General features: G+C 50.0%; 9 protein-coding genes across 9 annotated transcripts; 5 read left to right on the plus strand and 4 right to left on the minus strand.

Annotated features, from left to right (window-relative positions):
* Positions 1-3,665: 3,665 nt before the first annotated feature.
* On the minus strand, positions 3,666-4,488 carry BO87DRAFT_372010 (membrane magnesium transporter family protein). Its single transcript, XM_025622183.1, has 3 exons — positions 4,280-4,488; positions 3,931-4,186; positions 3,666-3,853 (listed from the first exon to the last, which is right to left on the minus strand). Exons 1-3 carry the CDS (start codon positions 4,333-4,335, stop codon positions 3,791-3,793), a joined length of 375 nt encoding a protein of 124 aa, XP_025485348.1. The 5' UTR covers positions 4,336-4,488; the 3' UTR covers positions 3,666-3,790.
* A 312-nt stretch (positions 4,489-4,800) lies between these two features.
* On the minus strand, positions 4,801-6,025 carry BO87DRAFT_454665 (translation elongation factor 1 subunit beta). Its single transcript, XM_025628572.1, has 4 exons — positions 5,934-6,025; positions 5,815-5,854; positions 5,190-5,557; positions 4,801-5,134 (listed from the first exon to the last, which is right to left on the minus strand). Exons 1-4 carry the CDS (start codon positions 5,971-5,973, stop codon positions 4,905-4,907), a joined length of 678 nt encoding a protein of 225 aa, XP_025485349.1. The 5' UTR covers positions 5,974-6,025; the 3' UTR covers positions 4,801-4,904.
* A 281-nt stretch (positions 6,026-6,306) lies between these two features.
* On the plus strand, positions 6,307-8,949 carry hsp78 (chaperone ATPase HSP78). Its single transcript, XM_025622184.1, has one exon. It carries the CDS (start codon positions 6,575-6,577, stop codon positions 8,768-8,770), a length of 2,196 nt encoding a protein of 731 aa, XP_025485350.1. The 5' UTR covers positions 6,307-6,574; the 3' UTR covers positions 8,771-8,949.
* Positions 8,950-9,077: 128 nt separating this feature from the next.
* On the plus strand, positions 9,078-12,989 carry BO87DRAFT_454667 (MutS family protein MSH5). The gene is made up of 17 exons (XM_025628573.1): positions 9,078-9,449; positions 9,501-9,593; positions 9,651-10,026; positions 10,079-10,478; positions 10,529-10,606; positions 10,654-10,713; positions 10,762-11,116; positions 11,174-11,270; positions 11,319-11,408; positions 11,458-11,647; positions 11,700-11,734; positions 11,786-11,867; positions 11,918-12,029; positions 12,080-12,281; positions 12,342-12,380; positions 12,437-12,575; positions 12,648-12,989. Exons 1-17 carry the CDS (start codon positions 9,101-9,103, stop codon positions 12,759-12,761), a joined length of 2,811 nt encoding a protein of 936 aa, XP_025485351.1. The 5' UTR covers positions 9,078-9,100; the 3' UTR covers positions 12,762-12,989.
* On the minus strand, positions 12,985-15,189 carry BO87DRAFT_454668 (something about silencing 10 family protein). Its single transcript, XM_025628574.1, has 2 exons — positions 14,959-15,189; positions 12,985-14,900 (listed from the first exon to the last, which is right to left on the minus strand). Exons 1-2 carry the CDS (start codon positions 15,140-15,142, stop codon positions 13,126-13,128), a joined length of 1,959 nt encoding a protein of 652 aa, XP_025485352.1. The 5' UTR covers positions 15,143-15,189; the 3' UTR covers positions 12,985-13,125.
* A 171-nt stretch (positions 15,190-15,360) lies between these two features.
* Positions 15,361-16,831, plus strand: ksrA (3-dehydrosphinganine reductase). The gene is made up of 3 exons (XM_025620046.1): positions 15,361-15,622; positions 15,686-15,817; positions 15,874-16,831. The coding sequence occupies exons 1-3, from the start codon at positions 15,482-15,484 to the stop codon at positions 16,702-16,704; spliced, it is 1,104 nt and encodes a 367-aa protein (XP_025485353.1). The 5' UTR covers positions 15,361-15,481; the 3' UTR covers positions 16,705-16,831.
* Positions 16,832-17,201: 370 nt separating this feature from the next.
* On the plus strand, positions 17,202-18,670 carry BO87DRAFT_323865 (sterol desaturase family protein). The gene is made up of 2 exons (XM_025620047.1): positions 17,202-17,819; positions 17,906-18,670. Exons 1-2 carry the CDS (start codon positions 17,340-17,342, stop codon positions 18,470-18,472), a joined length of 1,047 nt encoding a protein of 348 aa, XP_025485354.1. The 5' UTR covers positions 17,202-17,339; the 3' UTR covers positions 18,473-18,670.
* A 368-nt stretch (positions 18,671-19,038) lies between these two features.
* Positions 19,039-20,420, minus strand: BO87DRAFT_372018 (60S ribosomal protein eL6). Its single transcript, XM_025622185.1, has 3 exons — positions 20,292-20,420; positions 19,673-20,008; positions 19,039-19,565 (listed from the first exon to the last, which is right to left on the minus strand). Exons 1-3 carry the CDS (start codon positions 20,409-20,411, stop codon positions 19,413-19,415), a joined length of 609 nt encoding a protein of 202 aa, XP_025485355.1. The 5' UTR covers positions 20,412-20,420; the 3' UTR covers positions 19,039-19,412.
* A 502-nt stretch (positions 20,421-20,922) lies between these two features.
* Positions 20,923-22,322, plus strand: BO87DRAFT_296145 (uncharacterized protein; the record flags this gene model as incomplete). The annotated part of the gene is made up of 3 exons (XM_025618976.1): positions 20,923-20,973; positions 21,062-21,627; positions 21,770-22,322. The coding sequence occupies 3 exons, from the start codon at positions 20,923-20,925 to the stop codon at positions 22,320-22,322; spliced, it is 1,170 nt and encodes a 389-aa protein (XP_025485356.1).
* Between the last annotated feature and the right edge of the window lie 874 nt (positions 22,323-23,196).

The following is a 23,196-nucleotide window of genomic DNA, read 5'->3' on the forward strand; positions in this document are numbered from 1 at the left end:
CTGATCAATTTTCTATTGAGGGATATCTCCTGGGCATGATACTCATTCTAACCTTGTTTTGAAGGTTTCAAGCCTAGACTCAAGGGAGCAAGTGGTACAAAATATCTACTCAACTAGAACATTAATCAGAACTACAGAGAAAAATAGACGTTGGACAGTCACAGCACCACTGAAGGGGCGGGCCTTCACCCTTCCCACTAAATCTTTAAATTACCGGAGTCACCCATCCTTAGGGCCGCTCTGGTATGCGCACCACCGGCCCGCATGGACCAGCCAATTTGGCAAATTGCAGGGAAAAAAAACAAAGGCAAAAGAGACTATTCAAGTCCTAACGTACGAAGCATGCCTACCACCGCATGAATGCCTTGTCCTATCCTGTCTTGTCTTTCCCAGCCACGCATTCAAAGCTTGTCATACGAGGCAGTACATCCGACCAGTCTAGCCTTTCATAGCCGTCAGGCACGCCACTCCGAAGAAGAACAACAACTGACGGGTTCGACCGACAGACAAGCTGGTGATATGGAAGATACTGTAGCAACGGCAATGCTTAACCGATAGCAAGCCTCATATACTCCCACATCCTGCTCGTCCACGTAACAAACCACCTAAAGACGCATCATCCATCCATCCCAACCCTCACAGTCGATACCTGACGTAAGATCATGACGAGCCCTTCGGCACCACCGCACAATAGAACGTGATTCGACCCCTGCATGGCTCATAAGAACTTCTACGCACCTTTCATTCTCGGTCTCCTTCCGGAGTAGAGCCGATCCGGAAAAATAATTAACATCAACCATAAATAAAAGAGGGACAATCCTAGTTAGTAAATAGTATAGTTGACCTGCAAGATGCCAAGAGCACAGTTGCTGTCTGGTCTTGTTCCTACACGAGCAAAGCGTACGTATGCAACCGATGCGAGGTGTGCATGGACTTGGGAAGTGTCGATCAATCCTTTTCTTTATTATTTTCTTTCTTTCTTCTTTTACTTTTTCTCCTTTCATATTAACTTTTCCCCGGCCCTCCATTTAAGACATGGCACTAGGCCAGACCAGTCTACCGTAAGGTACAGCGGTATCAGGGGTCTCAAATCTCCGGCCTCCAAGAGGGTCGGATACGGACATTTTACTTAATTACCACCCGCGTGATGCAAGGGAAATACAGTAGGGCTTCGCACACGTACTCCATACCTATCAACTGGGCAATTATGAACACACTGAATTCATACTCGACTCAACTCTACCTCTCCCTCGTCCAGGGATGAACATGACGCATGGCAGGGCACAAGGGTTAAAAGATGGAAAACATCCCCGTAGTATCTAGGCGAGGCTAAGAATTCTCTCTAACCCTGCCAATGCTCAACCGCCCCTCTCTCCATCCCGCCCTTGTCTCAATCTCAACCCTCGGACGCCATCTCTCCATTTTCCCCCGTTAATTCGGTCGAGATTGAGACCCTCCACTCCAATTGGTGGGGGCGCCACCCAAATTGAGCATTGAATAAATACTACTGCTACTAATTTATAATGAGAAATCAATCAATAAGTAGTAGATGGCGCCAGCCTTTGAACTGAGATGTCCTTTCGGTGAAAACTCACATACACGTTACATAACAGGGTCCATGGTCCGGAGTTTTATTTTCTTTGTGGTCGCTAAAATTGCCTGTCTTTACCCCCGTGAAGGCAGGGGAAAAGAAGAAACGAAAAAGAAAAAGACCTATCGTTCTCGGGGTTACGGGGTAAGGCTGGAAGCGGTGGTTGGGTTACGTTGCTTTTCCTCATTATTGACTATTATTGCCCATCAATTCCCCTGTCTTTAGACTAACTAGACCTAGACTGAGCACAGTTAAATGCTACGGAAGTACTTAGAAAAGGACTTGTCATCCTCATGCTTGCACCTATAGATACCTACTACTAATAGATCTTCGTATTCATACCCACTTGGAGCATCCATCATCTCCATGCCCGTTGTTATTTCCATGTCCATTGAATAATGCCTCACTAATCACTATTGGATATTGATCGCTTTTGCTCTCAGATCCATCCTACCCAAACAATCTGAACCACTTCAGAGGAGTACTTACGTCTACCCTCCATGTCACCGTGATATGTCTTACATTCAAACCAGTCAGAAGGCCTAACCTGTGTGCCGTTGTGTTGTCCGTGTCTTGCTTTAGACATGCGCTTGTTTCTCTTCCTTCCCAACTAATCAACCCATCAACTTACCCCACCATATCCTTCCTCGTTTACGAACTGCTAATTCAAGTGAATTCCCCCTATTGGACATGTTCTTGACTTCCCGTCTTGGACGACTCGGTTAGCTGGTATAAGCCAAGACGGGTTGAGGGTTTGCGACACAGCACCTTAAATAGAACCGAATGGAAAGTCCAAAATTGAGAACCGGGGTGTGTCAGGCAAGAGGGGTTCAAATTGCCTCAACCACTTTCCAGAATTATCATGATGAGCATACCGCTGCGATGGGATGATTGACAACACTATAAAATGCATGTTGAATATCATTCGCCCACTAACAATTCAATGATCTACTGACTCTTGCGTGGCCTGTCTCTTGTCACCTGCAGGACTAACCCGGATGGATGACTGAACTAAGAAAGTGAAGGCCGATGACACCTGCCACGAGTTTGAAGACTACTTCCTGCTTTTACTCAATACCTGCTGTGTCCAGTTATCCCAGACTGCACAACTAACTACTTACCCTACCAGCAAGCAACATTAACATAGCATCAACTGTCAACTATGTCTACACCGAGTACCCTCCCCCATTGTCCTGCCGCGTCATCCCGCGCAAACTCCTATTGAAATGGGAAGGGGAGAACCTAAAGTCTACAATATCCACCTCCGGACATAATTCCCGAACCCATCCTTGAAAACGCTCAAGAGATGATGAGGTTGATGACAATATCGATGGATGGACGCGTCGACATGTACACGACGACTACTTCACACACACGCTTTTACTTACATACCATCTTCCTGTGCCGTGCAGCGCAGCGCAAGCTCATGAATGATTGAATGCATCATTTCGCTCCATCCATCACACCCACTTCTCTTGGACTCCGGGGCTAGACCGAGCCGTTCGCCGGACGGACAACATTCCAATTAACATGACGGATAATGGTCCGCGGAAGCCGGGGGCGCGAAGAACGTTGTTAATCTTACGGAAGAATTCTCCATGGCAGGGTCGGATATGCTGGATGACAGTGATGGATGCGATGGTAGTATACGCGTTGCAGGTGGGTATTGGGCGTTGCGTGGGCGGTTCTGGACTATCCCACTTTCTTGCCCATGGCGTAGAGCATATCTGCACGTAGGTAGGACTGTAGAGCTTGAGGTATTTGTAGTCACAGTGAAGACTGGTGTATGAGTGGTAGGCATTGTGTAGGCATAAACCTACCCCACTAAGTATTCTGTTCATGCCAGCATCTTATCTGCTCCCACCACTTTCCATCGCTGCTCAATAACAGCTTGATTGAACCAGCCATAGATGCTCAGAGACTATACCATGCTCGCCCTTATAGCACCCTGATATACCACATTTATACCGGTAGATCACCAAACCGAACAAGCACACTGCCTGATATCAAGCTCTCTGAACCAACCAACACCCAATCAAGTACACACCAAGACAAACCATCATAAACAATCATATCAAATCAATCAAAGATCTTTTTCATTCCAAATCCCATCAATTTATCAATCACAAACGTACAACTATAATACACCCTTCCCACACCCAATAAACCCAACCAACCAACCAACCCAATCCCCTCAACTCATTCCTTACCAGGAACAGGAACCTCCCCCTTCATCCAATCCGCAAACTCCTTTCTCTTCGCCTAGAACCCCAACACATCAGCATAAGCTCAATATCCCCAATCCTCCAGGCACGAAAGAAGGATAGGTTCAAACTCACCCTAACATCCCAAAACCCATACCGTTCCTCCAACCTCCGATACGGATTCCTCCCGCCACCTTCGCGCTCAATCTGACCCGCCCATTCACTCCAACTAATCGGCTTGAGCTTTTCTGCGCCGAGGACAAGTCCCGCCGAGACAAGGACTAGTGATGCGAGGGCTTCGATGACGATGTCGAGCGGGAGGGCGGTGCCGCCGCTTGCTGTGCTTGCGGTGTTGCTGTACAGGATGGTGTGTTCGTGGGCGGAGTAGCCTCTATAGTATTTATATGTGTGTGTCTTGTTAGTGATCCGATATGATGTGGTGTAGTGCGGAGGGAACAATGTAGGTAGGATGTGTTCAACGTACGCATGGGCGAGCAGGACGAGGCCGAAGAGTGTGATAATGCGGGAGATGAATCCCATTTTGATTTCTTTCGTCTGTAACAATCTCTTTTGAGATAATTCAGAAAGTAATGGGTGTTAGGAAAGGTATTGGTTTCGGAGTGGTGGACGGGGACTGTGGTCGAGATTGGCTCGCTCGTGAGCTTTGGAGTCCGGCCGGTCTATCAGTAGTAGCTTACCTAGTAGTTGGTGGTTAGTTAGCTAGCTGTATGTGGTAATCTGCGCAACTGATTTCTACGGTAGACGAATGGAACCTCTTCTGCACTTGGCAAAGAATTTCAGGTCCGGCCACCCCGCCAAAAGCCCAACCGGGTTTTGATTGAATTGGGCAGCATTTCATTTGTTCAGTTCATCCCACTTGGTGTGGTTTCTGCTATAAGGAGTGGTAAAACTACTAATCTACGAAAATATCGGCTACATCGGCACCAGTAGTGTATTAATTGGGTATTTTTGATTTTTAGTATTCGTTATGCCGAGGGGTGTCCCCAGTCGGCTTGGGTTATTCAAGTTCATGACAGTATATTTCCGTGGGATAGCATAAGAAAATCCATCATCACGCCATTTATCTTCATCATTAAACAACGTTCCGCTTACAGCTTCTGCATGGCAGCAACATCGGTGGACTGGACGTGGTCCTCGTCCTCCTCGATCTGAGCCTGGAGCTCGTCGAGGGAGACCTTCTCGTCCTCGACGACAAGGTTGATCTGGAGCTTCTTGATACCGAAACCAACGGTAACGAACTTGGAGGCACCCCAGACGAGACCGTCGATCTCGATGGCACGGACGTTGGCCTCCATCTCCTCAAGGTTGGTCTCATCATCTGTGACTGGTTAGAATCATACACAATTAATGCGATATATGGAGATGAAACATACCCCAGGGCTTAACCTCGAGAGTCACCAGGGACTTGGCAACGGGCTTGGGCTTGGCCTCCTTCTTCTTGCGGTACTCAGCAAGGCGAGCCTCACGCTCCTTGACGACCTCCGGGTCCTCCTCCTCCTCATCGGAGCCGAAGAGGTCCATGTCGTCGTCGTCGTTGGCAGCCTTGGGGTTGGTGGGCAGCTCAGTGGACTCAGGGCCGTAGGCAGTGTAGGGCTTGGAGGCATCGCCAGGGAGGGAGGCGTGCTCAGCCTCGAAAGAGGCGATGTTCTTGTACCAGCGAGCAGCGTGGGGGTACTTCTCGGCGTCAGGAGCACCGGAGAAGGCCTTGAAGGTCACGACATCGGCCTGGGAGGGAGCATCGCTATAATCCAGTTAGCTTTATGCCACCATCATCGCTAGCGAAGGTATTCATGAATGACGGAAAACGGAAAGCAAAGAAGAATTTTTCCAAGTAATCAGAAGCGCGATTTCTCGCATTGTGTTTAATCTTGCAGCGGGGTCTTAAGCCGCCTCATAAACACGGACCAATTTCTTTTCATCATGCAAACAAGGAAGAATCTTTCAAAAGGCACCAATGCAAAGGGGGAGGGGGGAAGGATCCCTAAAGGTGTGCCTTACCCAACAATGTAGCTCCTGGTAGCCAGGTAGTTGTTGGCAACTGAGGGGTACCATTAGTTACTGCTGAGAGCAGATTGGAAAGGGAAATGATGAAAAAGAAAGGGAAAGTGCGAACATACGGGTAAGGCCGGCTTCGGAGGCAAGATCAGTGAAACCCATTGTGAATGTGTGTTTGGGGGATGTGTGTGGTGAGTAGAAGGAAAGGAGAAGAAAAGGAGGAATAAATAGGAGGGGAAAGGTGTTCTGAAGTATTTTTTCAGCGGAGGGTCCGAGTAGTGAAATTTTTCGGCGGCACCAACTGAGCCCCTCATTCCGGCCGGTCATGTGACCCCACGGTGACGGAGCTAGCTGGCCCTTTTGGGGGAGCTTCCGCCACTCATCGTTCGCCGTGCGGTGGAGCCTTCGAGAAGCCTCGCGACGCCTGTGAGGCAATCGGCTGGCCGCCTGTCCCGGCGAGGTATATAGGTCTCCCCAGCTATATCGGGAGCTGGTTTGAAGATCTGCAGTGTTGTACCTTTTGCTTTCACACCCAACTGTGCACACGGTCGGCTGTTTTATCATGTCGTCAAGGTTACAACTCGCTCGGGGTCGACTTCTCCGACCATCCTCCCTACCGTCATCGAACCGCCTTCTTCAACCTTCTCAGACATTGCGTCTACTTGCGCCCACCCGGATCACGAATGTCGCCCGGCTCCCGTCCGTCTTGCCTGTACGCACTTATGCCAATGGTCGCCCTCATCCTCCCGGAGGTACCCATCGCATGAACCTTGGTGGTGAACCAGAAAAGTCGGCCTTGGAACAATTCGGTGTCGACCTCACAGCCAGGGCTAAGGCAGGCAAGTTGGACCCGGTCATTGGACGTGATGCCGAAATCCATCGCACCATTCAGGTTCTCTCCAGACGAACCAAAAACAACCCCGTTCTGATCGGAGCTGCGGGTACCGGAAAGACTGCTGTCTTGGAGGGTTTGGCGCAGAGAATTGTTCAAGGAGACGTTCCCGAGAGCATTAAGGACAAACGTGTTATTTCTCTGGATCTGGGGTCTCTCATTGCTGGTGCTAAATTCAGAGGTGACTTCGAAGAACGGTTGAAATCTGTCCTTAAGGAGGTCGAGGATGCGCAAGGGGGTGTGATCCTCTTCATTGACGAGCTTCATACCTTGCTTGGCTTGGGAAAGGCCGAAGGCAGTATCGACGCCAGCAACCTTCTGAAACCGGCATTGTCTCGCGGTGAGCTACAATGCTGTGGTGCTACGACTTTGAACGAATACAGATTGATTGAGAAGGACGTGGCTTTGGCTAGACGATTCCAGCCTATACAGGTCGGGGAGCCCTCGGTTGCCGCTACCATATCCATTCTGCGTGGTATCAAGAACAAGTATGAAGTGCACCATGGTGTTCGGATCACGGATGGTGCTTTGGTGGCGGCAGCAACTTACAGCAACCGATACATCACCGACCGATTCCTTCCCGACAAGGCTATCGATCTGGTCGACGAAGCGGCGTCCGCCTTACGACTACAGCAGGAGTCAAAGCCCGATGTGATCAGAGAGCTTGATCGTGATATAACTACCATTCAAATTGAGCTGGAGTCACTTCGCAAGGAGACCGATGTCAGTAGCCGCGAAAGAAGAGACAAACTACAGGAAGATCTGAAGGTTAAACAAGAAGAAGCGAGAAAATTGACCGAGGTATGGGAGAAGGAGAAATCGGAAATCGAAGAGCTCAAGCGTGCCAAAGAGGAGCTGGAGCGTGCTCGCTTCGAGTTGGAGAAAGCTCAAAGAGAAGGAGACTTTGCAAAGGCGGGTGAACTGAGATATGCCACCATTCCTACTCTCGAAGCCAAACTTCCCAAAGAAGGTGAAGAGCAAGCCACAAAGGCCCAGACTAGTCTCATTCACGACTCCGTCACCGCCGATGATATTGGAAACGTGGTCTCTCGGACTACAGGTATACCTGTCAACAAGCTAATGGCCGGTGAGGTGGAGAAGCTCATCAAAATGGAAGACACTCTACGTCAATCCGTTCGTGGTCAGGACGATGCTCTTTCGGCAGTCGCAAATGCAGTCCGCATGCAAAGAGCAGGGCTTAGCGGCGAAAACCGACCCCTCGCCTCGTTCATGTTCCTCGGTCCTACGGGTGTTGGCAAGACAGAGCTCTGCAAGAAGATGGCCGAGTTCCTGTTCTCCACGGAGACGGCTGTTGTTCGGTTCGACATGAGCGAATTCCAAGAAAAGCACACTATTAGTCGCTTGATCGGCTCTCCGGCCGGCTACGTTGGATACGATGACGCCGGTCAACTCACAGAGGCCGTGAGGAGGAAGCCCTACGCGGTTCTGCTATTTGATGAGTTCGAGAAGGCGCATCGCGACATCTCTGCCTTGCTCTTGCAAGTCCTAGATGAAGGGTTCCTCACGGATTCTCAGGGCCACAAGGTTGACTTCAGGAATACTCTCATTGTTCTAACATCGAACCTCGGTGCCGACATTCTTGTAGGCGCCGATCCTTTGCACCCCTACAAGGAAGGTGGTGAGAACGAGCTTGCGCCTGAAACCAAAAAGTCGGTTATGGATGTTGTACAATCGGCCTATCCGCCGGAGTTCCTCAACCGTATCGACGAATTCATCATTTTCAAGAGGTTGTCCCGCGACGCTCTGAGGGATATTGTCGATATCAGAGTGAAGGAGCTGCAATCACGTCTCGACGACCGCCGAATGATTCTGAAGGTTGATGACGAGATCAAAGACTGGCTTTGTGAGAAGGGATACGATCCCAAATACGGAGCCCGGCCCCTTAACCGCTTGATCGCCAAAGAAATCGGCAACAAGCTGGCTGATAAGATCATTCGCGGCGAAGTCACTTCTGGGCAAACTGCTCGTGTCACGTTCAATGCCGATAAGAGTGGGCTTGAAGTAGCAGCAGAAGCTCCGGTGACGACAGAAACTGAAAGTTCCTAAGACTCATTACGCACTTTGCTCTTTCTTATATTTGGGTATTCGGCGCTATTGTCTGGAAAAGGTGTTAAGATGATGACCTTGTATGACTTGATCTCTACTCTTACTCATGTATCATAGCATAATCAGTGTATCATAAGTGACGACTAAATTGTACATATTTACTAAAGAATTTCCATTCCGTTATTTCCTCGGTGTTGTAAATTTTCAGGGCTGTCACTTGATCTGGTAAAGTCATGCCGCTTTGAAGGCGTGTTCTCCCATGTCCCGCGCCTCATAGGATGAACCTCCTAGCAGACACTTGCTCAGTCTGAAAGCAGTCACCCATGCATTATGGAGCCACGAACGAAAAGAAAGCGTACGACACATCCCCGACATGTCGACTCTTTCAATCTCTCGTCCAATCAAGACGACTTTCCACGACCGATGACTTCAGGCAACTTGCCTCCCACTTCACAAGAGACACTAAGAGCAAGAACACTTACCTCTACCAATGCTGAGCAGTTTCGATCTGGTAGTGCCATGTTTGAGTACTCCATCGATGATGAGCTTGAACAAGTTATAGTGGCAGTGGATATGAGAGATTCGGGAACTGTCGGATGTTCCTACTATTCAGCACTGGAAGAGAAACTATACCTCCTAGGCGATCTACGCCACTCCAGTAAGGATATGATCGACACTTGTTTGTCTGACCTTCCCTGTTCTCATGCTTCGGCGACTAACGAGTCTGAAGTGGTCCTCCAGACGAAGCCTACTGTACTCTTGATATCTCCCCGTGTGGATCCAAACAACCTCCAAGAAAGACCATGGGATGAAAAAATTAGCAGTTAGCGGAGCATAGTTTTGCTGTTTTATTAGAATTGGACATCTCTGATATTTACAGATACACACTCCTATGTCCCCTACCAACTTGACGTCCGTCCATCGCAAGAATTCAACTATTCCAATGCAAAGAACAAACTGATTGCTTTAGAAATATCTTCAAGACATGAGCATCGCATCAAGTTCTTCGTGCCACACAGTGGGTTAGTTGACGGTGAACAATTAGATACTGAGAATCTGGACCTCACATTGCAGGAAGGCAAGCTTCTGCATGTGTCCGGCTCCATCGATATGGAAAATACAGTGACGATTGGATGTGCCGGTGCCATACTCGCTTATCTACAAAGGCGTCGAGCTTCCATGTCGATATTAAACGAGGGAGCCTCTAGAGTCTTCGGAGTATCATCCGTGGAAATGTTCACTCTAAGCGGATCTATGTAAGTCTTCATCTTCTTTGAAACAGTGAGGCATTCGTTTACAGCGAATTAGGTTTGTCAACGGCAGAACCTTACTTTCGCTCCAAATTATGGAATCTGAATCTCATCCCAGCATGGTGAATCAGGGCACAGGAAGAAAGTCAACGTCATCAAAGGAAGGGCTTTCAGTTTATGGTCTCTTCCAGCGCTTTGCATCTACACCACAGGGAAGAAACAAACTAAAGCAGATGTTCCTCCGACCGAGCGTGGAACTTGACGTTATCAATGAGCGAAATTCCTTCATCAGTGTGTATCATAGGGCTGACAACTTAAATCCATTGGACAAGCTGGTCAAGGGCTTGAAGCACATTAAGAACCTCCAATACGCGATGATCAACCTTCGAAAAGGCATCAGTACCGGAAGCGGGAAGATTATGGGGTTCAAGGCGACTGTGTGGGCTACTTTACTGGCCGTATGTCATGGCATTCTCATTGTGGTGATGTCCGGCTAATATGGCATAAGTTTGCTTTCTATGGAATTGACATCCAAGACGCTTTACGAGAGACTTCGTATGGTGCTAATTTGGCTCTACATAACAAGGTCCTCATCGGATTCGCTCACTCGAAAGTCGACTAACCATGTTGCAGGCGCTACGTGCTTTCGAGGCAGCTCAATTGTACAAAGTCGGAAGAATGATACAAGAAATAGTAAGTACAATACTCCTCACCGAAATCAACCGATTCTGACTATATCAGGTCGACATTGATAGCTCTGAGGAACAGGGCAGAACCGTTGTGAAACCTGGAATAGACAGGGAGCTGGATCGCATAAAGGACAGGTATGACGGTATGAATAGTCTTTTGAAGCAGGTTGCGATAGAGATAGCGACGACCATTCCCGAGAGCTACGACATAGATGTCAATGTCATTTACTTCCCGCAACTCGGTTTCAACATTGCGATTCCTCTCAATGAGGCGGGAGACGCCGCTTACAGGGGCGCCGAAGACGAGTGGGAACTCATGTTCTTCACAGAAAACAGAGCTTATTTCAAGGACTTCAGGATGAGGGAGATTGATGAGAAATTAGGTGACATCTATGGCATAATCTGTGGTTTGTCTTCGGTTTTCAATGCGCTATTGTGGTCAATGCAGCTGATAGTCTTATTAGAGAAGGAGATCGAGATAGTTTATGATCTCGCGCAAAGGGTACTTCAATATGAGACGGTGCTTTTGGAAGCATCAGATATATGTGGGCAAATAGACAGGTAAAAGATGGATGCCGACGATTGACGAGATTATCTTATTTGTGACAGTCTTCTTGCAATGGCTCAAGCGGCTAGCTTTTACAAATTGGTGCGCCCTAAGATGGTGGAAGGAGATGTTATCAAGATCAGAGGCGGCAGGTAAGACAATTGGCGCGTTAGCGTGGCCAGAGAGCTAATACAAGGGTAGACACATCCTACAGGAGCTTACGGTTTCGTCTTATGTGCCCAATGATACCTTCTTGGTTGGTAGAAGGACACAGGGAGAGCCGTTGGGGTCTCTTCACTTGACATCCAACCCACACGAAAGTGACTATGGACCAAGCATGCTACTACTTACAGGGCCGAATTATTCTGGGAAGAGCGTATACATGAAGCAGGTGAGCTCCTTCCCCGGCATCCATTAATACTAGCTAATGAAGTGCTATGCAGGTAGCTCTCATTGTCTATCTAGCGCAGGTGGGAAGGTATGTAACGCTGGTTCGAACGATCCAAGACTATTATACTCAAGGGTATAGCTTTGTGCCAGCTGAAAGTGCAGAGCTTGGGATTGTCGACAAAATCCTGGTCAAGTCAAACACTCAAGATAGCGTCTCCCAGGTATGCTGGTGAGTCGACTATTATACTAAGAAATCTAACTTGTGTCACAGATACAAAGTACCTTCATGAACGATCTGCAGCAGCTATCCTTTGACCTGAAGCAGGTAACCGGCCGTAGTCTGCTGTTGATAGATGAATTCGGCAAAGGCACCAATGAGAATGGTTCGTGTACCTGCATGTCCGAATAAACAGCTAGAACCTGACACTCTTAGACGGCATTGGACTGGCATGTGGAGTCCTCGAACATTTACTAAACCGCGAAGATGCTCCCAAAGTCATAGCTGCAACACATTTTCATGAGATTCTCGCGAACGGTTATCTCAAACCTAGACCGCGGTTACAACTCGGCCACATGGAGGTCCGTGTGCATGAAGAACCCGGTGAGGCTGAAGACCAGTTCACCTATCTCTATAAGTAAAGCGCCAACACTCGCACGACGGTCATTGGCAGGAGAGACTAAGACGCATGGCATAGTTTCCGCCTAGGACGAAGCGATCAAAGCTTTGGGACAATGTGCGTTCTGGAAGAATCAAGGATCCAGGTTTATGCTCTAACTGAGCACGATATAGATGTGCCGCGATGAACGGTATCAGCCAGACTATTGTCGATCGAGCAGACCAGATTGCCTCACTATCTGCTCGTGGTGAAAATCTGATTGCCGCTTGCGCTGTCCTTTCGGCTCAAGAGACGCAGGCTCTGGATGATGCAGTAAGATATACTTGTCTATCTACTTGTGGTCCCCCGGTTGAGAAACGAAAAGCTAACTGGTTTTGCTTCAAGGGAAGATTAGCGAGGGAGTTCTTGTCATTGGATCTGTCTGCGTCTTGTGATGTTGAATTGATGAGTGATAGGCTGGAGAAATTGTTCAACGGATCTGGTGCGGGAAGTTCTTGACTGCCAGCCGAGTTTATATATCTTCACCCGAACGGCTAATGGTCCACCTCAACGACTGTTATCGGCACAGACTACTGACAACTAGTATGAATCAAGCACCAGTGGTACTAATAGTACCTGCGTGGACTATCCGGTGCCTTTATGGCCTTCTTTAATTCAATGGTTTATGCTACAGCCAGTCTACGTTACTAGTGGAAGCTGACTTACAGCAATATTATCAACAGTCAGACAAAAGTTTGTATCATCGGGAAGAAAATTATCTATATACACACAAAGTCCCATTTTCGCACACATTGAACGCCCGTAATGTATGTCTCCAATTGTGCTACCGCAGTACCAAGAAACAGAACCAGAAGAACTAGAATCAGAGCTTAACACTCTTAACAACGTTCTTCTTGATACCCGTAAGTTCACCACCATATCCACCACGACCTTCACCACCCTTGTATACCTGGCGAATACTGCCGAGCTTCTTCTTCTTCTCCTCGAATCTCTTTCTCTTCTTGACACGAGGGTTGCGAGAGTCCTTGCTGCGCTTGGGTGCAAGACCTTTGTTCTTCTCGATCTGGTAGGTGATGGCACGCTTGCCATCGGATCCGACCTGTTCCTGGATCTCAACGTGACCGCCTTCACGAGCCGCAGCAGCGTAGGCCTCGGCGCGTGCCTTCTTGTCGTCCTTGCGCTGCTTGCCGCGAGCCGCGACCATGTCGTAGTAGTCGTCATCGTCGGACCCTTCGTCGCCGCGGAGCTGCTTGGCGACCCGGTGGTCTTCCTCGTCACTGTCACCGCCTAGCTGCTCGGAGTCCTTCAGTTTCTGTTTACCACGTCTCTCGGCTTCGGCGTTAAGGCGGGCTTGGCGGTCCCTTAGACGCTCACGGTAAGGTAGATCTGCATCACCACCTGCGTCACGACCGGCTGCGTTACGCTTGTTGGCTTTCTGGGCGAGTTGAGATGTGTAGAACCGGAGAGAGCGCTTCTGCTTGGCCTTCTCTTCGGCTTCCTTGGCTGTGAGAGCGTCTTCGTCACCGAAGTCGGAGTCGTCGGCTTCCTTGGTCGACTTGGTCTTCTGGGCGGCGCGTTTCTTGCTCGATCCAGAAACGAGCTTCGAGAGGTCGGCGAGGTTGGCTTCGGTCTGTCGGAGTCGCTCTGCTCGTCGTGCCTCTGCCTCGGCTTGTGCTGCTTCGGCGGCGCGCTGTGCCTTGGATACCTTCTCTGCCTTCTTCTTGTTCTTCTTGGAAGATTGCTCCTCGCCCTTCTTGCTCTTTTGCTTGGGCGTGGGTGCGTCGGCCATGATTTCGTCAACTTCGGAGTCGTCCTCGGCTTCGGATTCCTCCGGCTCGGGTTCACTGAGGTTCTTGACGGTCTCCCAGAGTTTTCTGAACTTGACTAGGGATCCCATTATGGGGTGGGCTCGTAGCTGAGCAGGCGATAGTGGAGCAGGCTTTCCGGAGTCGTCGGTGGAAGAGGTCAGGAGCATAAAGTACATGCCGATCGTACCAAGGTAAGCGGACAGAGCGCGGAATTTGACGACGGTAACCGGTGCGGATTCCGGAGCATCTTCGGAGTCATCGTTGGCATTGAAGCTTTGAGCGGCCTTGGCGAGGGCCTGATGCGTGGACTGGAGGTCGGCGAAGTCTTTCGCTAGGGGCTCGAACTCGGGATATCTGGACTTGAGTATCTTCAATTTCTCCTCTTCGCTCATATCTTCCGTAATCTCCAGTTGCGGGAGAACCTCTGTCACCTCACCGCCATCCTCTGCATCCTTCTGGTCCTTGCCGGTTTCGACCCATTCAGATTCGTCGAAGCCGAAGTCTTCCTCATTGATGGCCTGCAGATGCTTCTGCTGAAGTCGCTTAGCTTCCTCCTCCTCTTCAAGAGCGTCTGCTTCCGTTTCGATCTGATCCGCACTGTAAAGATCCTTCTTGGAAGAGCCCCAAGCGGCGATACCTTCTTCGTCGTCTTCAGATCCCGGACTGCCGCCGCGCTTCGACTTGGATTTTGACTGAACACCATCCATGTCGTCCTCATCGTAGTCATCGCCTTCGTCAAAGTCTTCCTCATCATCAATATCTAGATCATCCTCGTCGTCCTCGTCATCGTATCCCATGATTTCTTCATCCGATGCCTGGAGAAGCTCCTCTAGAAGCGTATCCCGTTAGTTAAAACATACACACAGCATGCGCCTTGTGCAACCAACCTTCCTCAGCCACCCTCCGACGTCTCTTTGCTTCCGGCGCCTCTTCCAGCAGGATCTGGTCGCGACCGGTCTGGAACTCATCCTCCGAATCATCGAATCGCTCCTCAATGTGGAATTTGTGCGGGCCATGCTTGTCCGCCTTGGGGGCCGCAGGGCGGCCGCCAGCCTTTCTCTTTTTACCCATGATAAATTGTGTATGAAGAAGTGAGAGGAGGAATTGCTAGTACGGACCAAATCCTCCGCAGCGAATCGATAAACTTTCGCAATAAAAATTTGGGAGGGACATTCTCACCGCCCGGAAGACACTAGTCCCCAATTGGGTGTTTGCAATGTTTGGTGGGCCCATGTTCCGCGGAGGATCGCGCCTTCCTATCTGGAACTATCATCTTACTTAAAAAGCAACAAGAATACCGCTTCCTTCTCCCCTCATCCGCCATTGTCCCAGAACAGGAAGCCTCGAACAGCCCCAGACACTTGTCTTTTCTTTTCTCTCCCCCAAAGTCTTTTCTCTTTCTTCTTTCCTATGCATCCTCTGATACCCACCATCTTCTACGACTCTTCCCCGACGACGCTGGGAATTTATACCATTCTTTGCGGACTATTCCTATACTCTGCTAGCAAAATGTTCGGATTCGGTCGTAACCAGTTCGTCGTTCAGGGCAGGGTATGTTTCCATTGTTCCCTCTAACTTCTTGCCTGTGGCATAGTCGGCTAACCTTTTCTTTAGACCGTTGTTATCACGGGAGGTTCGGAGGGGATGGGCAAGGCCGTGGCTTGCCAGCTTGCCGAGAAGGGTGCCAATGTTGTGCTCGTCGCACGCACGGAGTCGAAGCTCCAGGATGCCGTTGAGACTGTCAAGGTAAGTCGACGTTTGGTCTCAGGGTGAATTTCAGCTAATTCATAATGTTCTTAAAGGGTGCCGCGGCTGAAGCCGAGCGGCAGAGATTCCACTACATCTGTGCAGACCTGACCAATGCTGCCGAGTGTGACCGTGTCATGGCCGAAGTCACCGAATGGAACCACGGACAATCCCCCGATATCGTATGGTGCTGTGCAGGATACTGCAGTCCCGGCTTCTTTGCGGAGACCCCCGTACAGACATTGAGGGACCAAATGGATACGGTGTACTGGACAGCTGCCAACACTGCTCATGCAATCTTGAGACGGTGGCTTGTACCCATTACTCCCAGCCAGCAAATGCCGCTACCTCCTAGACACCTCATCTTCACATGCTCTACCCTCGCATTCGTGCCCATTGCTGGTTATGCCCCTTACTCACCTGCCAAAGCTGCAATTCGCTCATTGTCTGATACTCTCAGCCAAGAAATTGAGATGTATAACGGTTCTCGCGCCGACAAGTGCCGCTCGGAGGCTCCAGCTACGGACGTCAAGATCCATACCGTCTTCCCCATGGGCATTCTCAGCCCTGGATTCGACAACGAACAGAAGCTCAAGCCGGATTTGACCAAGAAGCTGGAGGCTGCTGATAAGCCACAGACACCTATAGAAGTTGCAAACATTGCGATCAAGGCCCTGGAGAGGGGTGAGTACATGATCACCACGATGTTCGTTGGCGATGTCATGAAGGGATCAGCGCTCGGAGGCAGCCAGCGGAACTCCTTCATTAAGGATACGTTCACTGGCTGGCTCAGCAACTTGTTGTTCTTGCATGTGAGCCCCGATCTCAGGAGGCAGGCCTGGAGCTGGGGTGAGAAGCACGGCGTCCCTGGTCGCCGGAGAGAGTAATCGATGGGGGTCTTGCTATGCTTTGTGTGTCGTCGTTTGGTGTATGCGTTAGATACCCTGAGCGTGCCTCTTTATCCTTATGACCATTATTATGTTCGCCTGGAGTATCATGTACTGAAAATTCCCGATTGATCATTGATTTCAATATCATCATTGTTCCACTGTCTTTACGTTCTACTTTGACGGCCAGACTCCATAGGCTGTACTGTAATCTCGGAGCTCGGAGCAGGGATTGAATCCTCTGTAGAACGGAAAGGCGTAGACCGATCGGGATACACTTGCAACGAACGAAGCCTTTGAAGCTACTGGTAGGTCTGGAACCTCCATCGAATGCTTGGATGGGTCCTTTGTCCGCCGCCGAAAATAGCCGCAGAGTTGACAAAGCGAGGCGCCATTTTAGGGCTAGTGGGTCGTGACGTCGGGCGGCTGCTGCAGGCACTTTGCTCTTCCATTGTTCCTGCGGCTGGCTTTCACTTCGACAACCTCAAAACTTTCTTCTACTTTGCGCCTTTGTCCCTAGTCCCACTATATAAGATGCGCCTGCGAAAGCATGCAAGGGATGTTAGATACTAAGATCCCGCCGCTAGATCGTTATTCTTCAGAACCCTCAACAGCTTCCGATCGCCGTCGACACCATGAATCGGGTCTTGGCTCTCCCAGCTCTGTTCTTCTGTCTCTTCACCTACACCCCCTCCTACACCACCTTTAATTTGATCTTCTTTTATATGACATGGACGACACTCATCCTGTCGCATTCCCCATTCAAGGTTGAGCTGTTCGGCTCCATAGGCGTGCGACTGCTGTTCTATATCTTCCCCTCGGCGCTGCTCTTTCTATTCGATGCGCTTGTCCCCTCAGCCGCCGTGCTGCTCAAGGCGCATGGTGAACAGGGTCTCCCGACTGGAAGCAAGCGACGAGGAGTCCGGGGTCGAGAGCTCAAAGTCGTAGGATGGTCATTCCTCAACATTTTCATAAGCATCGCCGTGCAAGCTACCATTGAAACTCTTCGCATCGGGTATTTCAATACGCGCAGTGCCCTCAAAGTATCCTTCTCGATCCCGATCATACCTTGGAACATTGCCTTCCACCTCGCCTGTGTCCTACTACTCCGAGAGGTAAGTTCTGTCTCGAAATGTTTACACTCCCAATGTTGGCGATCAGCCGCAACGACATTCACTAATCACGCGCGCGCGACTCCCAGATCCTCGCATACACCATCCACCGCTTCATCCTCCATAACGACAGATACCGCATCACGCGCTACATCTCCTCCCTCCACCAAACCTGGTACCACTCGCTTCACGCGCCCTACCCTTCCACCGCCCATTATGACCACCCTATTCCCTACCTCCTCGGTAATGCCGTCCCCACATTACTCCCCGCCGTCTTCCTCCGCCTCCACATGATCACCTACGCCATGTACTTGAGCATCGTCTCGCTGGAAGAGACTCTCGCTTACTCCGGATACTCTGCCATGCCGATGGACTTCTTCCTCCTGGGCGGGATCGCTCGCCGAGTAGAGAAGCATCTTTTGAATCGCGCGGCCGGGAATTTTGGCCCGTGGGGTATTGCGGATTGGTTTTGTCAGACTACGATTAGCGAAGAGGAGGGTGAAGCGCTGATCACCGAGACAGAAGATGAGGGCGATGAGCCTACGCCTGTTCTTAGGGAAAAGGAGATTTTTGAGGCCAAGGTGCAGGAGGCTTTGGACTCGCATGCTAAGAAGACACAGAGGAAGCATAAGAAGAAGTTGAGGCAGTTGTTGTGAGGCGGTGTGGGGAGATATATATTATGTTGTTAAGTATATCTTTGGTGTGTGGGGTTGGTTGGTTCATTGTTATGTGCTTATGGATCATGTATCTTATGAAGTGATGCTATTTCTGATGTTATTTGCGTGCTATGGGTGATCTTGTCTGGCAGGGAGTTTGGTTCGATTTGGCTGGGATTGGTCTGGTGTTTCATAGAGGAGCTGCTATCTATCCAGTATTTTTTGGAATGTTATCGTTATCAGTGTGAATGTGAATGTGCATGTGGGGCTGGGGTTGCATTCGGAATCGCGGCAATGTCTAGTTACCAATAGATAAGTGGTAGCAGTAGTCGATACACACACAAAGTATACTACCTAGTACTATCATACCGTCATGTATCATAGACATGAATGATCAACTACAACTTGATCTACCCCGGAAGAATAGTAGTGGATCGTCGATATAATAAAAATGCCCAATTCTTTTGATATTTTTCCGCCCGAACCTGATATTGAAAGATATTGGAATAGTCGTAGTGAACAGAGTGTAGTAACATAAAATTGAACAGCTGGAAATGGTATTCTTCTTTTTTTCTTTTCATTTCGGCTCAAAGTTATCGACTGCAAGAAGGGGGGGATTGTGCAAACGGCCAGAATTGCTGGAGGAAGACAGTTCAGTTTTGAGGGGGAGATCAAGTATGAAATAACAACCGGTTTTTCCTTTCCTTTTTTAACCTCGGCATTAAAAAAAACCGCAATCCTAAGCAAACATGAGGCTCGAATCGAGTTACATATACTTCATGAGCTGTTTCCTCCTGCGACCCCCCTTTTCCTTTTGCAAGTGCCGGTTGTGGAGTTCGACCAGTTGCTTGCAAAAGATTGAAAAGGGAGTTTCTAGCCGCCGCCCCTCGCAGGACTCCTCCACAATAACTACCGAACCCGCGGCCGCCGCGTCACACATCTACCACTTCATCTCGTGGGGCTTGTCGCCGTTGCGGAGGCTGAAGGTGCTGGCCAGGTAGCTTCCGAGGAAAGCCTCCTTCTTGACGGAGGCGAGGATGGACTGGTCAACGGCCTTCTGGTCGCTAGCGCGAGCGCTGGCAACAACCTTCTTCTGTTGATTGAGAAAAATCGCTATATCAGTATTCATCCGGCCACTTCCGTATAGGTTGGACTCCTCTCGGAGGAAGAGCCAAACCACGGGTGTGTATGTGCACATACCTGGGGCTTCTCTCCCTGCTTGAAGAAAGCCTCCTCGGTCTTCTTCTCAGCCTTCTTCTCTTTGGTGAAGTAGTCGGCAGCGGAGACCTTCTCGAGGGTCTGGGCGTCAACACCGCTGATGTCGATACGGGTGCTGGTGGCGATCACGTAGCGAGCGTTGACACGGCGGAGGGGGACACCGTTGATCTTGAAGGGACCGGTGACGAGGAGAACACCCTGCTCGAGGTGCTTGAGGAGAACGACACGCTTTCCACGGAAGCGGCCGGCGAGGAGGATCAGAACGGTACCGGGCTGGAGGCTCTCGCGGACCTTAGCGGGACGGATAGCCTTGCGGACCTATATGTATATAAAATAACCATGTCAGAATGCCTGTTCCAATTCCTTCTTGCCCATTTCGGATTCCGGGGCCCCGATTTCTCCAAGATGCGATTTCCTTATCAACTCATGCGGTATAGAACACTGGCCCTGAATCTTTGACTTGTCCTCCAAATCTTCCGCTTTTTTATAAAAAAGTTCAATCTTTCCCAATGACCAGCGCAAACCCGTCGCATTTGTTCATAACGAAACCGCATCTTTTTCCATCTCATTTTCTGGCTCTTGCACAGGGTGTGGTACTGACTTTCTTGGGCTGCGACTCGTCATCAACGGGGTACCATTTCTGGGCCTTCTGGGCCGGGTGAGGGACGGTCCTCTGGCCCTTTCCAAACTGCTTCGTCTGGCCAACAGTAGAGTCCGACATATTGGCTGCTGGGGACGAAGGTGGTCTGAAAAGAATGTAGGGGGAGGGTGGTGGTTGTCGACGGCGGGTGGTTGTTGGAGTTGATGTGTGACTTGCTACTTGCGCCCCAGGACGGGAAAGTGTGAGTTTGTGTGGACGCGAGCCCTAGCCGAAAGGCGCTAGTGCCGATTCGGCGCCCCTTTGATAGCGATAGCCCGATAACCGCTGCTTTTGTGGCCTCAGGCAGAACACGTGTCTTTTTTGCCGTCCGCCTTTCCGGCCACCCGTAAATACCAATTCCGCAGAAACCCAAGCTCCCTCCAATCTTCATCACGTTACCTGCCGACTTGTTTGCGGGTGACGAACTGACGTACATTACTGCTTCAGCAGCTTCTTCCGTCAATCCACAACCTACAGTTTCTTTGCCGCATCGTTGGTGTGCGCTTATCATCAAAGTTCTAGCTTAGAGAATCTGTGTATATTTTCAACAGTCTTTTTTGCTACCTTCCCTTAGCCTACGCCATATTACACCATGTCTATAGCTCCGATCATTACCTTCAAAGCGGGTATCTGTGACCTCGAGGTTAGTTGAATATGAAGCTTCCTCCCACCCGTCACTGTTTCATTGCATCTCTATCAACATATTGCTTATCGAAACCTTTCTCTGATAGACGTCCGGTGAAACCTCCGTCGTCAAGCCCAAGCCCACCCCCGGTTACATCTATCTCTACTCCGAAGATGAGCTGGTACACTTTTGCTGGCGCCCCAGATCTGCTCCCCACACGGAACCCGAGCTCGACCTGGTAATGGTTCCCTCGGATGGTTGCTTCTTACCTTACAAGCCTGTCGACTCTACAGCACCTACCAATGGTCGTATCTACGTCTTGAAGTTCTCCTCCAGCTCCCAACGGTACCTCTTCTGGCTACAATCCAAGTCTCAGCATGAGGACGGAAACCCGAGCTGGTTCAGCCAAAGAGATCTTAAGCTAGGAGAGATTGTCAACGGGCTGCTCCAGGGTGAAGATGTGGATGTAGAACATGAGATCGCCAACCTTCCCCGAGGCGGTCCCTCGGGCGGCGATGACGACGAGACTATGGAGGATGTCGAAGGCGTGGACCATGACCCGAACCACAACCACGGAGGGAACAGTGGAGGAGCAGGTCCGGATGCGACTGGCGGTGATGTTCGGGCGGAAGGCCAAGGATCGAGGGAGGGTGGTGCCGATGGTGGAAGAGCGTAGGTACATATCTCGACAGTTTTATTTGTCTCTAGTCTTGAACTTTACTAGCCGAGATATTCAATATGCTCGGATATTTTGGTCACGATTATAGGCCTTCCCCTTCATGGATCCAAGCTAACTAGCATTCTTGGCTCACAGGGCCGCCGCTGACTCGGATCCTTCATCTGTCGTGCAGAGCTTCCTGCAGTCGCTGCATGGGGGCTCGCGGCAATCCCAAGACCCCGAGAGACCTTTCACTACTCTGCAAGACCTACTTACAACCTCGACTACATTGCCCTTCTTGGAATCTGCGGACGAACAAACGGTTGACAACCTCCTGAGCTTCCTGCCGCCGTCGCTGCTTCTCCTAGCGCAGGACAATGACCTCGAGGAAGCCGCGGCAGCTGATCAGGACCCGGACATCGCTCAAGCCGCCCTGGGATCGCTCGAACTGACGCAAAAGAAGGAGATTCTGCGCAAAGTTCTACACTCACCTCAATTTGCGCAGAGTCTAGCAAGCTTGACGATGGCGATCAGAGATGGTGGATTACCGAGCATCAGCGAGGCTCTAAAAATTCCGGTTGCAAATGGAGGATTTATGCGTAGAGGAGGGGTTCCATTGGGTGGTGGTGATGCTGTTGAGGCATTCCTCCAAGGCGTTCGGGATCATGTTAAGGATTCGGCTGAAGGAAACCGTATGGAGACCGATTGATTGGGTTCGAAATAGCAGTGATTATGTTGACAGGGTGCTTATTTTCCTTATCTTTCTTACTATTATTATCTTCAGCCAGCCATTCTGTAACTATCCACTGATGTTTTAGAAATCCATTAGCGGCCTTGCATGGATGTCTCATCCCCTCCTAAGCAGAGAGAGACTTGTCAAGGGTTATTTTTGGCATGAGGTGGGTGGGGTAAGAATAGCACTGGTCGGTAGGCAGCATGATAATACTGGTAATATCAATACCGTTAATAATAATGTGTCTGGTGTGGCGTATTGGCGGACTCCGCCCGTTAATTTCAAACTGAATCAAGAATTAAAAAAAAAAAGGAAAAAGAAAAGTACGTAGGGCAAAAAAGTTTCCGACTTGATGATCTCTTCCTCCACCGAGGCAAAAGAGGTGGGACAGGTATCAAAGGAATTGCCGTATCGGGAGTGGACATCAAGCGATCCCCATCCTAATTCTGTCAGGGACCGAACAAAGCAAGTCAAGTCAATGTCAGTCATCCGTACTTAGATTATTACTTAAATGCATCATGGGGGGGAGGCGCATAATTCCCCTCCCGGGCGCAGCAGGGGGGAAAATCCCAAGTCAAGCCCCGTTCCAAAGCCAGAGCCCATCCATATCCACCCTCAATAATTGGCCGTGTGTCGAACGAACTCGACCCGGACCATTCATAAGGCTCGGACGTTTAGCAATCACTGGGCCAGAGAACCTGGCCAATGGGCCATACAGAGGCCGCCGCTGCCGAATCCGCCCCAGTTTTGGCCGCTTTGGCGCCGTCCAGCCAAAGCTCCGCTGCGCATACCGAGCAATAATAACCATCACTGTGATCTGGAAGTCGACACGTTTGGGTTCCTGTCCCCA

This window comes from Aspergillus neoniger (assembly GCF_003184625.1).
Source record: "Aspergillus neoniger CBS 115656 unplaced genomic scaffold BO87scaffold_1, whole genome shotgun sequence".
Classification (NCBI taxonomy): domain Eukaryota; kingdom Fungi; phylum Ascomycota; class Eurotiomycetes; order Eurotiales; family Aspergillaceae; genus Aspergillus; species Aspergillus neoniger.

Coding starts and splice junctions, on each gene's coding strand:
- BO87DRAFT_372010 (XM_025622183.1), bottom strand. CDS start 4,335: ATGGGATTCATCTCCCGCATTATCACACTCTTCGGCCTCGTCCTGCTC. Junction 4,187..4,279: donor CTCGTCCTGCTCGCCCATGC/GTACGTTGAACA, acceptor TAAATACTATAG/AGGCTACTCCGCCCACGAAC. Junction 3,854..3,930: donor ATGGGTTTTGGGATGTTAGG/GTGAGTTTGAAC, acceptor TTGGGGTTCTAG/GCGAAGAGAAAGGAGTTTGC.
- BO87DRAFT_454665 (XM_025628572.1), bottom strand. CDS start 5,973: ATGGGTTTCACTGATCTTGCCTCCGAAGCCGGCCTTACCC. Junction 5,855..5,933: donor CTCCGAAGCCGGCCTTACCC/GTATGTTCGCAC, acceptor GGTACCCCTCAG/TTGCCAACAACTACCTGGCT. Junction 5,558..5,814: donor ACCAGGAGCTACATTGTTGG/GTAAGGCACACC, acceptor ACTGGATTATAG/CGATGCTCCCTCCCAGGCCG.
- hsp78 (XM_025622184.1), top strand. CDS start 6,575: ATGAACCTTGGTGGTGAACCAGAAAAGTCGGCCTTGGAACAATTCGGT.
- BO87DRAFT_454668 (XM_025628574.1), bottom strand. CDS start 15,142: ATGGGTAAAAAGAGAAAGGCTGGCGGCCGCCCTGCGGCCCCCAAGGCG. Junction 14,901..14,958: donor TCGGAGGGTGGCTGAGGAAG/GTTGGTTGCACA, acceptor ATACGCTTCTAG/AGGAGCTTCTCCAGGCATCG.
- ksrA (XM_025620046.1), top strand. CDS start 15,482: ATGCATCCTCTGATACCCACCATCTTCTACGACTCTTCCCCGACGACG. Junction 15,623..15,685: donor AGTTCGTCGTTCAGGGCAGG/GTATGTTTCCAT, acceptor CCTTTTCTTTAG/ACCGTTGTTATCACGGGAGG. Junction 15,818..15,873: donor ATGCCGTTGAGACTGTCAAG/GTAAGTCGACGT, acceptor ATGTTCTTAAAG/GGTGCCGCGGCTGAAGCCGA.
- BO87DRAFT_454667 (XM_025628573.1), top strand. CDS start 9,101: ATGGAGCCACGAACGAAAAGAAAGCGTACGACACATCCCCGACATGTC. Junction 11,648..11,699: donor AGAGCGTATACATGAAGCAG/GTGAGCTCCTTC, acceptor AGTGCTATGCAG/GTAGCTCTCATTGTCTATCT. Junction 12,282..12,341: donor CAGTTCACCTATCTCTATAA/GTAAAGCGCCAA, acceptor CGCATGGCATAG/TTTCCGCCTAGGACGAAGCG.
- BO87DRAFT_323865 (XM_025620047.1), top strand. CDS start 17,340: ATGAATCGGGTCTTGGCTCTCCCAGCTCTGTTCTTCTGTCTCTTCACC. Junction 17,820..17,905: donor GTGTCCTACTACTCCGAGAG/GTAAGTTCTGTC, acceptor CGCGACTCCCAG/ATCCTCGCATACACCATCCA.
- BO87DRAFT_372018 (XM_025622185.1), bottom strand. CDS start 20,411: ATGTCGGACTCTACTGTTGGCCAGACGAAGCAGTTTGGAAAGGGCCAG. Junction 20,009..20,291: donor ACGAGTCGCAGCCCAAGAAA/GTCAGTACCACA, acceptor ATATACATATAG/GTCCGCAAGGCTATCCGTCC. Junction 19,566..19,672: donor AGCAGGGAGAGAAGCCCCAG/GTATGTGCACAT, acceptor CTCAATCAACAG/AAGAAGGTTGTTGCCAGCGC.